The sequence below is a fragment of the Aquarana catesbeiana genome, linkage group LG09 (assembly GCF_042186555.1).
Source record: "Aquarana catesbeiana isolate 2022-GZ linkage group LG09, ASM4218655v1, whole genome shotgun sequence".
NCBI classification, from domain to species: domain Eukaryota; kingdom Metazoa; phylum Chordata; class Amphibia; order Anura; family Ranidae; genus Aquarana; species Aquarana catesbeiana.
In genome coordinates this window covers 87,880,011-87,893,606 of record NC_133332.1, presented here as the reverse complement: position 1 = coordinate 87,893,606, position 13,596 = coordinate 87,880,011, and the positions used below count along the sequence as shown (strand labels likewise).

The 13,596-nt window shown below is 42.4% G+C and overlaps 1 protein-coding gene across 3 annotated transcripts in view; it reads left to right on the top strand.

The window, feature by feature from the left end:
- ABCF1 (ATP binding cassette subfamily F member 1) overlaps window positions 1–9,018 on the top strand; it is a 101,492-nt gene extending 92,474 nt beyond the window's left edge. For all 3 annotated transcript variants that reach the window (XM_073598912.1, XM_073598911.1, XM_073598910.1), the window contains 3 exons: window positions 4,138–4,202; window positions 8,318–8,390; window positions 8,676–9,018. In XM_073598912.1, coding sequence (XP_073455013.1) covers window positions 4,138–4,202; window positions 8,318–8,390; window positions 8,676–8,848 — 311 coding nt within the window. In that variant the 3' untranslated portion in view covers window positions 8,849–9,018. The remainder of the gene's footprint in view (window positions 1–4,137; window positions 4,203–8,317; window positions 8,391–8,675) is intronic.
- The last annotated feature ends 4,578 nt before the right edge of the window (window positions 9,019–13,596 follow it).

The window sequence follows — 13,596 nt, the reverse complement described above, 5'->3', positions numbered from 1 at the left end:
GTTCGCAGGTAAGATTGTTGGTACAGTCTCTCACTGAATTGGTACACTCCACATTTTTACTGCCAATAATGCAGTCGGTCGATGAGCCCACTTCTGGTTTGGGTTCACTAAAGCCTCCCCAATCTGTTCATTCTTTTCTTATCCATTCATGGCTAAGGAAGCTAATGTATTCTGAGTGGGAGCACCCAGATAAACAGTTTTTTCCTCCGAAAAAGTTTTCAATATTTTATCCTAATGGAGGAAGAGTTTTATAAGAAATGGGTAATTCCAGCAATTGATGCTGCTATATCATCTGTAAACAAAAACCTGACTTGTCCAGTAGACAATGCTCATATGCTAAAGGATCCAACAGATAAGAAGTTGGTGTTCCTTTTTAAAAACGATATTTCGCTGACCGATTCAGTCGTTCAACCTGCACTGGCAGCGATCGGAGTATCCCAGTCCTTAAAGGACCAGTTCATAGAGGTACTCGAAGTTATTCCTGATCAGCAGGCCCAGGAGTTGGCTGGGATATCAAAGGCCTTGTGTTTTACAGTAGACACTATGAAATATTCTATTCTCCAGGCCTCACGGCTCATGCTAGGGCTGGTACATGTGTGTAGAATCCTATGGTTGAAAAATTGGTCAGCCGAAGTGCCATGCAAAAAGCTCTTGGCCAGTTTTCCTTTTCATAATGGACAGTTGTTTGGAGACGATCTGGATGAGTATATCCAAAGAATTTCTAATGGGAAAAGTTTTCTTTTACCGGTTAAGAAAAAGTTTAAGCATTTTTCTTTTAAAAGTGCTTCTTCTCCAGTGCCAGGGGCATCAGCCTCCAGGCAGTCACGTTGGCCTCCACCGGCAGGTTCAAGAGGTAAACCTCAGGATCAGTCCCAGGGCCAAAAAAGGACCTGGGGGAAGAAGCCCACAAAACAGAATACAAAGCCTCCTTATGAAGGTGCGCCCCCGCTCGCTCGAGTGGGGGGGAAGGCTTCTACAGTTTTCAAGGGTCTGGCAGAAACAATGTTAAGACAGATGGGTGGCTTCCTCAATTTCTCTAGGTTACAAACTAGAGTTCCGAGAGTTCCCGTCTCCTCGTTTTCTCAGATCAAACGTTCCCAAGGATCCAGTGAAAAAGAAGTCTCTCTTTCTAGCTTTGGATCATCTCTTGTCTCAGAGTGATATCGGTGGTCCCATTGGAAGAGCAAGGTTTGGGGTTTTATTCAAACCTGTTTACAGTTCTAAAACCATACGGGTATGTCAGACCCATTTTAGATCTCAAAGATCTAAACCGGTTTTTGAATATCCGTTCTTTTCACATGGAGTCAGTAGTCTCCATCCTACAAGGGGGAGAATTTCTGGCGTCAATCGACATCAAGGATGCTTATCTCCATGTGGTGATTTCCCCGCTCACCAGAAATTTCTATTCAAGACTGCTGCAAAACAGTATCCTGTCAACTTGGAACAAGAAGGTCCAAGCTCTGGACTTCCCAATGCGTTTATCCCCCAATGTGCGTCAGAGCCTCAATTGGTAGTTGATATCCAAGAATCTTCAAAAAGGGAAATCCTTTCTACCAGTTACCTGGAAGGTGGTAACAGATGCCAGCCTTCTGGGCTGGGGAGCAGTCCTGGAAGAAGTGTCTGTGCAAGGGAAATGGTCCAAATCAGAGATGATCTTGCCCATCAATATTCTAAAGATTCGGGCAGTACGCCTGGCCCTGGAGAGGCCTGGACGTCCAGGCTACAGAATTGTCCTGTCAGAATCCAATCCGACAATGCCACAGCGGTGGCCTATATCAATCACCAAGGGGGCACGAGAAGTTGTGTGGCCCATAAAGAGGTGAATCATATTCTTTCTTGGGCAGAAAACATGTCTTGCCTATCAGCAATTTTCATTCCAGGGATAGAGAATTGGCAGGACGGACTACTTGAGTCGCCAACAATTGTTCACGGGAGAATGGTCCCTTCATCCCGACAGCTTTCTGTCAATATGTCAAAAATGGGGTGTTACGGACGTGGATCTGTTTGCGTCCAGGTTCAACAACAAGATCGACAACTTTGTGTCAAGGAAAAGGCATCTGATAGCATTACGGAACAGATGCCCTGGTCTTTCCGTAGGATCAGTTTTCACTGATCTATGCATTATCTCCTGTTCTTCTTTTTCACAGGATCAAGCAAGAAGGGAAGGAGGTGATTTTGGTGGCCCAGGAGATCTTTGTTTGCCGAGATCATAAAGATGGAGGTAGGGGACCCTTGGACCCTACCACTGTGGCCAGACCTTCTCTCGCAAAGGTCCGGTGCTCCATCCTGCCTTACAAACGCTAAATTTAAATGTTTGGCTATTGAGACCCACATTCTAAAGGACCGTGGGCTGTCAGCTTCAGTAGTTTCTACTTTGGTTAATGCTAGAAAGCCGGCCTCCAGAGTCATATACTATAGAGTCTGGAAGGCATATGTCTCCTGGTGTGAATCCAGGGGTTGGCACCCCAGAAAATATATCATAGGTAGGATCCTTGAATTCCTACAGATGGGATTAGAAATGAAGCTTGCCTGAAGTACTATTAAGGGCCAGGTGTCGGCCTTATCAGTGTTTTTTCAACGACCACTTGCTTCACACTCTCTGGTTCGTAACTTTATTCAGGGGGTAACGCGGATTAATCCCCCAGTTAAGTCTCCCCTGAACCCTTGAGACTTGAATTGGTTCAAAAGGCTGTTTTTGTAAAGCCGACAGGACTAAATTTAAGATGTTCCCTTGGTCCTCTTGACTAGGAAAATAATTTTCTTGGTTGCCATATGTTCTGCAAGAAGAGTATCAGAGTTGGCTGCTCTTTCTTGTCAAGAGCCATATTTGATTATTCATAAGGATAAGGTTGTATTGCGGCCTTATCCTAATTTCCTACCGAAGGTAGTGTCAAGTGTTCATTTAAACCAGGATATTGTTCTGCCTTCATTTTTTTCCAGAACCTCGTTCTGTGTAAGAAAAGTCACTACATTCTCTTGATGTGGTGAGAGCTGTCGAGGTCTATTTGAAACTGAGCGCTCAGATTCATAAAACAGATGTTTTGTTTGTATTGCCAGACGGTCCTAAAAGAAGACAGGCAGCATCGAAATCTACTATTTCTAAATGGATTCAAGTGATTGTTCAAGCTCATGGTTTAAAAAGGAAAATTCCTTCTTTTCATATTAAAGCGCACTCCACCAGGGCTGTTAGTGCTTCTTGGGCAGTGCATCACCAGGCCTCCATGGCTCAGATCTGCAAGGCCACAACTTGGTCTTCAATCCATACATTTACCAGATGATATCAAGTAGATGTAAAAGGTCATGAGGATATCGCCTTTGAGCGCAGTGTACTGCAGGCTGCAGTATAAGTCCTCTAGTCTCTTGCTGCCCTACTTTTGTTGTGTCTTCCTCCCTTCAGTTGGCATTCCGATGGTACATCCCACATAGTAATTACTATGGCTCTGTGTCCCGTGATGTACGATAAGAAAATAGGATTTTTATAACAGCTTACCTGTAAAATCCTTTTTCTGTGAAGTACATCATGGGACACACAGGTCCCTCCCTTCTAGGTATACACGTGTATTGCTTTGCTACAAAACTGAGGTACTCCCAGTAGTGGGAGAGGTTATATAAGGAGTGCACTTTTTTGTCTTAGGGCATGCCAGTGTCCATCACCTAAAGGTGGCCTATAACCCACATTGTAACTACTATGGTTCTGTGTCCCCGTGATGTACTTCAAAGAAAAAGATTTTTACAGGTAAGCTGTTATAAAAATCCTATTATGGAGGTCAAGTGGTTAAAATAAATTTTCTGTGCTTTTACCTGCTATGCTTTTAAATTGGTGACCGGGTCTCTTTACTCTAGCCCAGTGATGGCGAACCTTGGCACCCCAGATGTTTTGAAACAACATTTCCCATGATGCTCCACTACACTGCACAGTGCATGAGCATCATGGGAAATATAGTTCCAAAACATCGGGGGTGCCAAGGTTCGCCATCACTGCTCTAGCCTATAGTAATTGCAGTACCAGGTTTCACTTGTGGTGTCTCTGTAGGTGAAAAAAAACTTTTTGTGGGCTGTTAGTTTAAGATGCTTCATGGCTGGATCTCAGATTTAATTTAGGATCAAACTGTACATTTATCAACATTTCTGTTGCAGGAGGGCAGAAAGCCCGAGTAGTGTTCGCAGAGTTGTGTTGCCGGGAACCAGATGTCCTAATTTTGGTGAGTAAGAAAGCGTTACTAAGTACATTAGAAAGGTGTGGGGGGGGGGATTACCCTGGGCAATGTAGCTTCAACACGTTTTCCAAAGTTATAAATAATTCCAAGTCTTCAACATGCACCTTTTTTCCTTTCTAAACTTGGAATGGTTGCTGTTAGCAACTGTCTTATCAGGTTTACATTGAAATACCACACCACCTGGTATTGCTTTCTTTTAACATCACCTTTGAACTACCTGCCACAGTTGACCTTATGCAAGAATCTGAATAGTCAGCCTTTAAGAACACTGTGCTGGCTTTCCTAAAGTGTTAGTAAACTCCTTTGTTTATCTTGTAACCACAGGTAAGCCTATAATAAGGCTTACCTGTAGGTACTGAGAATGTCTTATAAATGTGCATTGTTTAGGAGATATTTACTTATATAGCAGCTGGTGAAACCAGTGCATGTGCACTGCGCTCTCAATGGTCGACATGCCATCCATTGAGAGAGCTGTGCCACAGGCGTGACATCATAGCGGCTCGGCTTTTCAAGAGCCCGGAAGGAAGACCAGGTGCAGATGAAGCCCTGACAGTGCACCACTGGAGGACTTCATTTTAAGGCAAGTGTTTCATAATGTGCTAGTATGCGATGCATACTAGCACATTATGACATTGCTTTGCAGGAGGAAAGCTTTGCTTTTTATTTTTTTTTTTTCTTTGACATTTTACTACCACTTTAACCGCTTCAGTCCCGGAAGATTTGGCTGCTTAACGACCAGGCCATTTTTTGCGATTCGGCACTGCGTCGCTTTAACTGACAAGTGCGCGGTCGTGCGGCGCTGCACCCAAACTAAATTGATGTCCTTTTTTCCCCCACAAATAGAGCTTTCTTTTAGTGGTATTTGATCATCTCTGCGGTTTTTATTTTTTGCGCTATAAACAAAAAATAGCGACAATTTTGAAAAAAAAAACACAATATTTTGTACTTTTTGCTATAATAAATATCCCCATTTTTTAATTTTTTTTTTTCAGTTAAGGCTGATATGTATTCTTCTACATATTTTTGGTAATAAAAATCGCAAAAAGCGTATATTGATTGGTTTGTGCAAAAGTTATAGCGTCTACAAAATAGGGGATAGATTTATAGCATTTTTAATTATTATTATTTTTTTTACTAGTAATAGCAGCGATCTGCGTTCTTTTTTTTTTTTCTATCCAGACTGCAACATTGTGGCGGATACATCGAACAATTTTGACACATTTTTGGGACTATTGGCATTTATACAGCAATCAGTGCTATAAAAATGCACTGATTACTGTAAAAATGTCACTGGCAGGGAAGGGGTTAACACTAGGGGGCGATGAAGAGGTTAAAACTGTGTTCCCTGTGTTCTAACTGAAGGGGGGATGGGACTGTCTAGGGGAGATGATAGATCGCTGTTCATACTTTGTGTGAACACACGATAAGTCTTTTCTCCTCTCAGAGAACCGTTCTCGGTGTGTCACCGGTGATCGCGAACACCAGGCATTCGCATCGGCTCCTGGGGCGAGCAGTAGGCTCGCACCCCTAGTGGCCACAGGGCGAAACGACGTTGCATAATGTCGTTTCGCCCAGCCGTGCCATTCTGCTGCAGTAAAACTGCGGCGGCTGGTCGGCAAGTGGTGAAAGCGGAGTTCCACCCAACTATATACAACTAGGTCTTAAACTAAAAGACCCCCCACCCCTCGTTTTTGGAGATATATATATATATATATATATAATATTTTTACCTTTTTTGAAGTGCAAAGTGTACTTCTGTCCCAACCTTGCTGCAGCAAGGTACATAATTTCCTCTTCTGCCCTCCTCCTCCTCCCACCCCCCACAAAGGCTCCACTACCAGTTTCTCTTAGTTGCAATGGCCACGCCTGCACCTGAGTCCATGGACGAATCTTCTTCGGGGGCACGACCTTGTGGGATCCCTGAACAGGTAAGTGTCCTTATTAAAAGTCAGCAGCTACAGTATTTGTAGCTGCTGACTTTTAAAAATAAAAAAAATTGAGGCTGGAACTCCACTTTAATCAAGGATCTATTTTACCCTCCTTTTTAGTTTTTCCTTTTCCAACACATAAGCTGGAGTATTGGGGAGATTGCTCCATGTCTGTTGCCTGGCTCCACATACTGAACATTTTGAAGCTTGGAGTCAAACTAAATCTTCCCATTGCACACGATCCTGGAGATTGCTTGAAACAAATGGGTGCTGTAGCAACAACTAATTACAAGCCAGCACTGCCCAACTTCCAGTGACCTCGCATTAACTCTGCAATAACAATTACCATTTATAACCTTCCCAGTTTCTTATCTTCCAATGACCTCCCATTAGCTCTGCAATAGCAGTTACCATTTATAACCTGCCAAGTTTCTTAAAGAGGGAGTCCACCTAAACCGCCTAAAAAAAAAAAAAATTAAAAGCCAGCAGCTACAAATACTGCAGCTGCTGACTTTTAATACATGGCCACTTACCTGTCCCAGGGTCCAGCGATGTCGGCAGCCGATGCCGAGAACCCGCTCGGTTCTCGGCAGCTGCCGCCACCATCCTAGGTGAGGGAATCAGGAAGTGAAGCATTGCGGCTTCACTTCCTGGTTTCTACTGCGCATGCGCGAGTCACGCTGCGCATCGTAACTGGTCCCCGCTCTCTCCTGGGACCTGTGTGTTTCCCAGGAGACAGCGCGGAGGGACAGGAAGAGGCATAGACTCCCATGGGAGTCTATGCCAGAAGTGGGTGCAAATACCTGTCTTAGACAGGTATCTGCACCCCCCTCCCCCCTGAAAGGTGCCAAATGTGACACCGGAGGGGGGGAGGGTTCCAAAAAGCGGAAGTACCATTTTTGTGTGGAACTCCGCTTTAAAAAGAAAAAAAAAAAAAAGCCACTGCTCCTAGTAGTTGTACCACATGTATTTTTTGGAAGTAAATTAATTTTTATGGCCTTGCATGTGTTTGCTAAGTCACGTATTCTAGTCCTCTGGTATTTACATTATAATATTACATTGTCTTTATTGAAGCTTAAAGTGATTGTAAAGGTGTTTTTTTTTTTTTTTGTTTTTTTTTATAAATAACAAACCTGTCATACCTGCCTCCTCTGCAAAAGGGTTTTGCACAGAGCGGCCCCGATCCTCTGCTGGGGTCACCCGGCAGCACTCTGGCTCCTTCTCTTCATCAAGGGCCCCCACGGAGAGCCGATTTCCATGAGAAGGCACTGGTGCAGGTGCGCTCCCGAGTTTTGCTGTTGTGTCCAATGACACCCGGCTCTCATGTCACTGGATTTGATTGACAGCAGCAGGAGCCAATGGCTCCCGCTGCTATCAGTCTATCCAATGAGGACCCAAGACAGTGGCTGGGCTCGTTCTCATTGCTGGAAAGATCAGGTTCAGGTAAGTGAAGGGGGGCTCTAGGGGGCAGCTGCACCACAGGAGGTTTTTCATCTAAATGCATAGAAAAATCTCAAGACTTTACAGCTCCTTTAAAAGCAAAATAAAGTAGTGATTAGTTTCCCTGGGTCTTTATTAAATAATGAATTATAGTGTTCTGAGCGCTGTAGGATAAATTTGTAAAAATGCTGATTTTAGGCTTAATGCACACTATAAGCTAAAAAAAATGCCAGAAATCACTGGATGAAAAATGCTCATAATAGCGTTTTTGTTCTAGCTTTTAGCAGCATATAGGAGCATTCAGCTTTTTTTTTTCTGCTGGCAAATCACTCCCAAAAACACAATGAAAATAGTTTTTATTTTTTCTGCTCCTAAAAGCTGAAGCTTCGAAAACACTTCTAAACTAAAATAATGTGCATGGACACATAGGATAACATTATTTGCTTCTAAAAGCAGAAAAAACAAATGCTCAAAAGCTGCTGCTTTTTTTAAGCTAGTGGCATAGAGTCTTAATGTTTAATTTCCTCTTTAAGAGTACCTGTAGCGCAATGGCTGCTGCAGGTTATGGTAATGTTTATACAAAATGGATCAGAGTTTCTCCTAATCCACATTTAGAACTTGATTTAGCTGATGGAATATTTGTTGTCGTTGTCCAAGAAATGCTGCACAAAAAAAAAAAAAAAAAAGACTGCTTTGTTCATTAATAATGTTCCTCTCTCCTGGCTACAATAGGATGAACCTACAAATAACTTGGATATTGAATCCATTGATGCTTTGGCTGAAGCTGTGAATGAATATAAAGGAGGTAAGTGTACAACTGCAGTTTCTTGTTAGACATATGGTATATCCTATCAAATATTGTGCTACTAACTATTAAGTTATTGACCCAGAAGGGTAAAGTCAGCGTTCTAACACTGCGTGCTTGCCTGAGATCAGCGACTCAACAGGATGTAAAGTGGAGATTATAGCAGGTCCCCTATTTCTTTATCAACAAGTTCCCTTAAAATATATTGGCAAATGCCCTGTCTGCTGTCCAGTATGTGTTTTCAGGGCCTGCAGCAATCACTGACCATGTTGTGTCTCTCCACAGCGGTAATCACAGTCAGCCACGATGCCCGTCTCATTACAGAGACGAACTGCCAGCTGTGGGTAGTAGAAGACCAGACTGTGAACCAGATAGAAGGGGAATTTGATGACTACAAGCGGGAGGTCCTGGAGAGCTTGGGTGAGGTGGTCATCAGCAAGTCTAAAGAGAAGGAGTGACATGGACTGATGGTGAACAGATTGCCACAAGTTGGGGAGTGATGGATCCCCCCCTACAATGGACCCACCTGGACCTAAGAAAATGATGAGGAAATCTCTCTGTTTTTATTCCATCCTGCTGCCTTGTTATTGAGGAAAATGCAAATAAATATTTATATATTGGCTGAAAAGAGCTGTGCGCTTTCTAAAAAAAAAAAATTATAATCTGGTCACCGAGGGGCATGAAGTGTTAGTACTTCAGAACGCCTCCATAACATGTGGGGTGTTCTGTAGTCCACAGAGGAAGGCATAATAACAATGCTTAAGATCAGACTGCAGAGTACATAAAACAGTACTGTGCATTAATAGCTACAGTGGATTCATTGGTGAAACCACCACACAATGTTGGATTTATTAACCTGCCACAAAGCATCAATGCCACCTGCTAACTTATTATAAGACCAACTTCATTCTTTTGCAGTTAAAAAAAAAAAAATTCAGTCTGTGTGAATTCAGCAAAAATATCAGCACTGGTAAATGAAAATAACTACTCTCTGGCCCATGCAGTTTTTAAATCCTTTGGTTTTCTCTTTTCTGTTGATTTTATTTGTGGGCATTGTACTGATATGAAGCTGGAAATAGTGGAGCAATGTCTGTGTCTTGTTGGCTTGTATTGATTAGTCTGACATGGACCTTGCCCCATCTTCCTCTCCTAGTATGGCCCTTTCCGCATTACAGACCAGCATAAAGAGCCCTGGTGGACACCCCCATATAGGCCTTACAGTTAAAAGCAGGCCACCTTTATGGGAAAAATATACCTCTTTATATTTAGTCTGGCAGCACATGTGATAACCTAATATATTATTGTTTAAAGCATGCCTTGGAAAATAAGCAAGGCTGTGGTTGTCACGCAGCTTAGCCATTCAGAATTCAATAAGTGTGTAAAAGTCATTATAACCCCTATAGGCCTAGATGAAGAAAGCCCTGGAGCAAGGTAGTCACAATATTTGATGCCCGACTTTCCTTTTGATATCGAGAGGAGCTTATTATTTTATAGAGGCTTTTTTTATTTTTTTTACCTGAACCTCTTGGCAAGCGCCTATGTTCAGCTCACAAATAGCCCCTGCTACAATACAAAGTGAGTATGCCCACAAGAAGAGGCACCCATGTCTAGATGTTTAGTGAATGTGATGAATATAAACGTCTCTGAACACCGCTGTGTAGACTGACAAAGCCAAGCCCATCTGTTGCTTGGTAATAATCAACCACAATCTGTGTTAGGAACAATAAATATACTTTGATACAGTACAGCAGCTCTGATGCACCCATTAGGCCAAAGTCTCCGTGTGGGCTGGGAGCATAAATGAGTTGCAACATATCAGAAGCAAAGTCACCCTTTTAACACATCTGAAGCCAAGCTGCTGATCTTAAAGTGTTTGTTACCCCAACACTTCATATTCCTGATATGTGGCTGCTGTACCCTGCCCTTGTATGGAAAAGTATCCTGTTCTCTTTATATTGCTTACTTTGTGTGAAATCCTGTTCCTGCCAGTCCCTCTGCTTTCCTAGTAAAAACTGACCACATTAAGCAGGAGAGCACACTGTGGTCAGTTCTCTAGCTGTGCTGGGAAATTAGAGTGCTCTCCTCCTAATGATCAGACTTGTCCTGACACCCCTTCCCCCTGCACAGCCATTCACTGGGAAGCTATATATACAAAAATGTTGTGCCTTTTCATTTCCATTTTAAACTGAATGGGTTGTTTTTACAAGATGATCGTTTGCAATCACTTAAAGTGTTGGGACCGATCTACACAGGTGTATTCTAGTCACTCTAGAAAATCCTCAGGTGTGAGATAATTGCTTGATTCGATCAGATTTGGTAATCGTACTTCATATATACAGTAGTACTGTAACAGGCAAACACCACACAACTGGTTTTGAGAGATGACAAGCAAGCAGGCACCTTTTGTGCAATCCTTTTTGATTCTGTCTGAAATTAATGGTGACTGTTGCTTCTACCCTGATGTAAGCCTGCTGTTTCGGAAGGGCTGACCTTGCAAGTTTTGTGAGGTTTATACCATTGTGCCTACACAGCTCAGTGACTGACAGTCAGGTGCTCTGATGAAAAAATGTATTTGAGGAACACAGTAAGTCTTTTAACCTTTTTGGATTTTACTGCCAGCCACAGGCAAACAAACTGTAGGTCTGCCCCCACTACCAGCATGCCTTAATTGTTTTACTAGCTTGCTGCTGGAACTTTCATTTGCAGATTTCCAACATGGTTGTCTCAGCCTGGAGTTTGTAGTACCATGTCCAGAACTCACTGGATCAGTAGATGATGCACTGGTCTTTAAGGACCTAACCAATAAGAAGTTGGACCCCCCTTTCAGAGCTCTATTCTTAATGGTGGGTCCTGCCCTTTATTGGATTCTGACTTTTTGTCAAACTATGCAGGACTGGTCAATATTCCTTAAGAGATTTAGCTGCTGCTGAGGTTAATCCCTTGACTATAGGACAGAGCAAATAGCTTGTAGCATTACATTTCAGCTGTGATGGTTTGCTAGAAGCCTTCATCTCTTTTCTCAAATGTCTCTTATGTACAGCTATATGCATAGAGAAGTTTGACTAAAGTCCCTCTCCACCTGCAAGGTCTGGCATGGATGGCATATTTCTGTTGGTGCAAGTCTTTGGGCTTCCACTTCAGAAGTGTCTCTGGGAGAAATTCCCTCTTTGCTGCAGCTGGGTCTAGACCAGTGTCTGAAACTGAAAAGCAAAAACATAAGCCTGACACTAAGACCTTTGTAAAAAAAAAAAAAAAAAAAAAAAGGAGCTTCCCATCTGTTCCTCCTGACTCTGTAGGATCTGAATATGGTTATTTCTGTGCTTCAGAAACCACTATTTAAACCAAGTGTAGACATTCCTCTCTACTCTCACCCAAGTTATGTTCTTGAAGCCATCACCTCAGCGAGGTGAGAATCTGAACTGACATCTCTCTCCTGCAAGGAACCTACACTGGTTCTGCGTAGGGACAAGGTAGTGTTGATGCTCAGAACTTCTTTCTAAGGAGGTTCCGTTTTCCCCCTCAACCAGGACATTACTTTACCAGAAGAAAGTTTTCCTCTTTTGTGTGGATGGGATTTGACCTGCAAGTCAGCTATTTAGCTACTGCTTGCTTTTTTTTTTTTTTTTTTTTTGTTTTTTTTTTTTTAAATCCCAGAGTCCAGCTTTTCCTTCCACAATCTTTTAAGATGGTTTAGGCTAGTGGTTCTCAACTCCTGCTCTTTAGGACCCACTAACAGGCCAGGTTTGCAGGATAACTGAAATACATCACAGGTGATATAATTTGCTGCTCAGTGATTGCAGTATTCTAGTCTGCATCTCCCCAAGGTAATACTTAAAATATGGCCTGTTGGTGGGTCCTGAGGACAGGAGTTGAGAACCACTGGTTTAGGCTGACCATCTAAGCTTATGGTTTCAAAGATCTGCTCCCACCCTTTCCTGTTCGAGACATACTCTTCTAGATCTGAGTTCTTATGTTTTTTTGGCTTCAATCGATTGTTTCAAAGATTTGCTAGACTGCCACCTGCTCTTCTGTTCACACGCTTTCAAATTTCTACCAGGTGGACGTTACAGACTTATTTTGAGGGCAGCTTTGGGTGAAAGGTCCATTAAGGCTCTTTGAACAGTAGGTCTTTCCTAATTCTGTTTTCTTCTCAGTTTACAGCAGGCACTGCCAATCAAGGATAGAAGAGTGGGACTTGTGAACTCCAAGAAAAGGATTTTATGATATGTTAATCATACAGTGACAAAAACATGCTTTGATTTTTAGACTGTGGCTTATACCACTACCTTCAGGTGACTGGACACTGGCAAAAGCTTTGCTGGAATTCCCCAATATATCCTATATGACCTTACCCACTTCGCAAGGCTCCAGTTTTTTGCTAGTGTCCCTAGGTGATGGAACCCTTCTGTTTGGAGAAGATTTTTTTTTTCTGTTTTTATAACTTTTTTTTTTACCTCCTTTGTGAAGTTTCTATCAAGATATGACTGCTTAGTGCCTTATTGCTCACTAGCTTTTTCTGGATTGGTTAACATCACTGTTGTCAGTTCAGCTCTTTGGATGTATCCCAGTGAACCTTTAATCACAAGCTAATGGCTGCAGTGTGGGTTTTAACTAGTCGATGCCTGGCTTCAACGTGAAAGTGATGCAGCAGCTTCGATCTTGCATGCAAAACATTGAAACCAGAAGTGATGTCACTTCTGGTTTCAGATGCACCCTTTCCTGGCAAGTACAGCCAGGGGACACTTCTAACCAAGCTGATCTGTACTTGGTTAGATGGTGTGAAGGACAGGGGAGACATTGGGGTCTATTAACCCCTTGTGATAGCAATCAAGTAAAATAAACTTTTTTTTTTTTTTTTTGCCATAACCCCATTTGCCCTGTGCAAATGCAAGCCCAGGGTGTGCATGCGTATGTAAACTGCGGTCGTACCACACTTGTGATATATCTCCACGAACGTCAGTGAGAACATAACTCTAGCACAAGAAGTCCTAGTTAACTCTAAATTGATAAGCTGTAAAGGCTTTTAAAGCATCACCTATGGCGATTTTCGGATATAGTTTTGGCAATATATCCCAGGTGCATGCAATTTTAAGACTTGGAATGTTTGGTATATATTTACTTGATACAACTTCTCCTTTATATTTTAACACAAAATTGGTATTATAGTGTGTTTGTTTTTGCACTAAAATATTTTTTTTAATGAAAA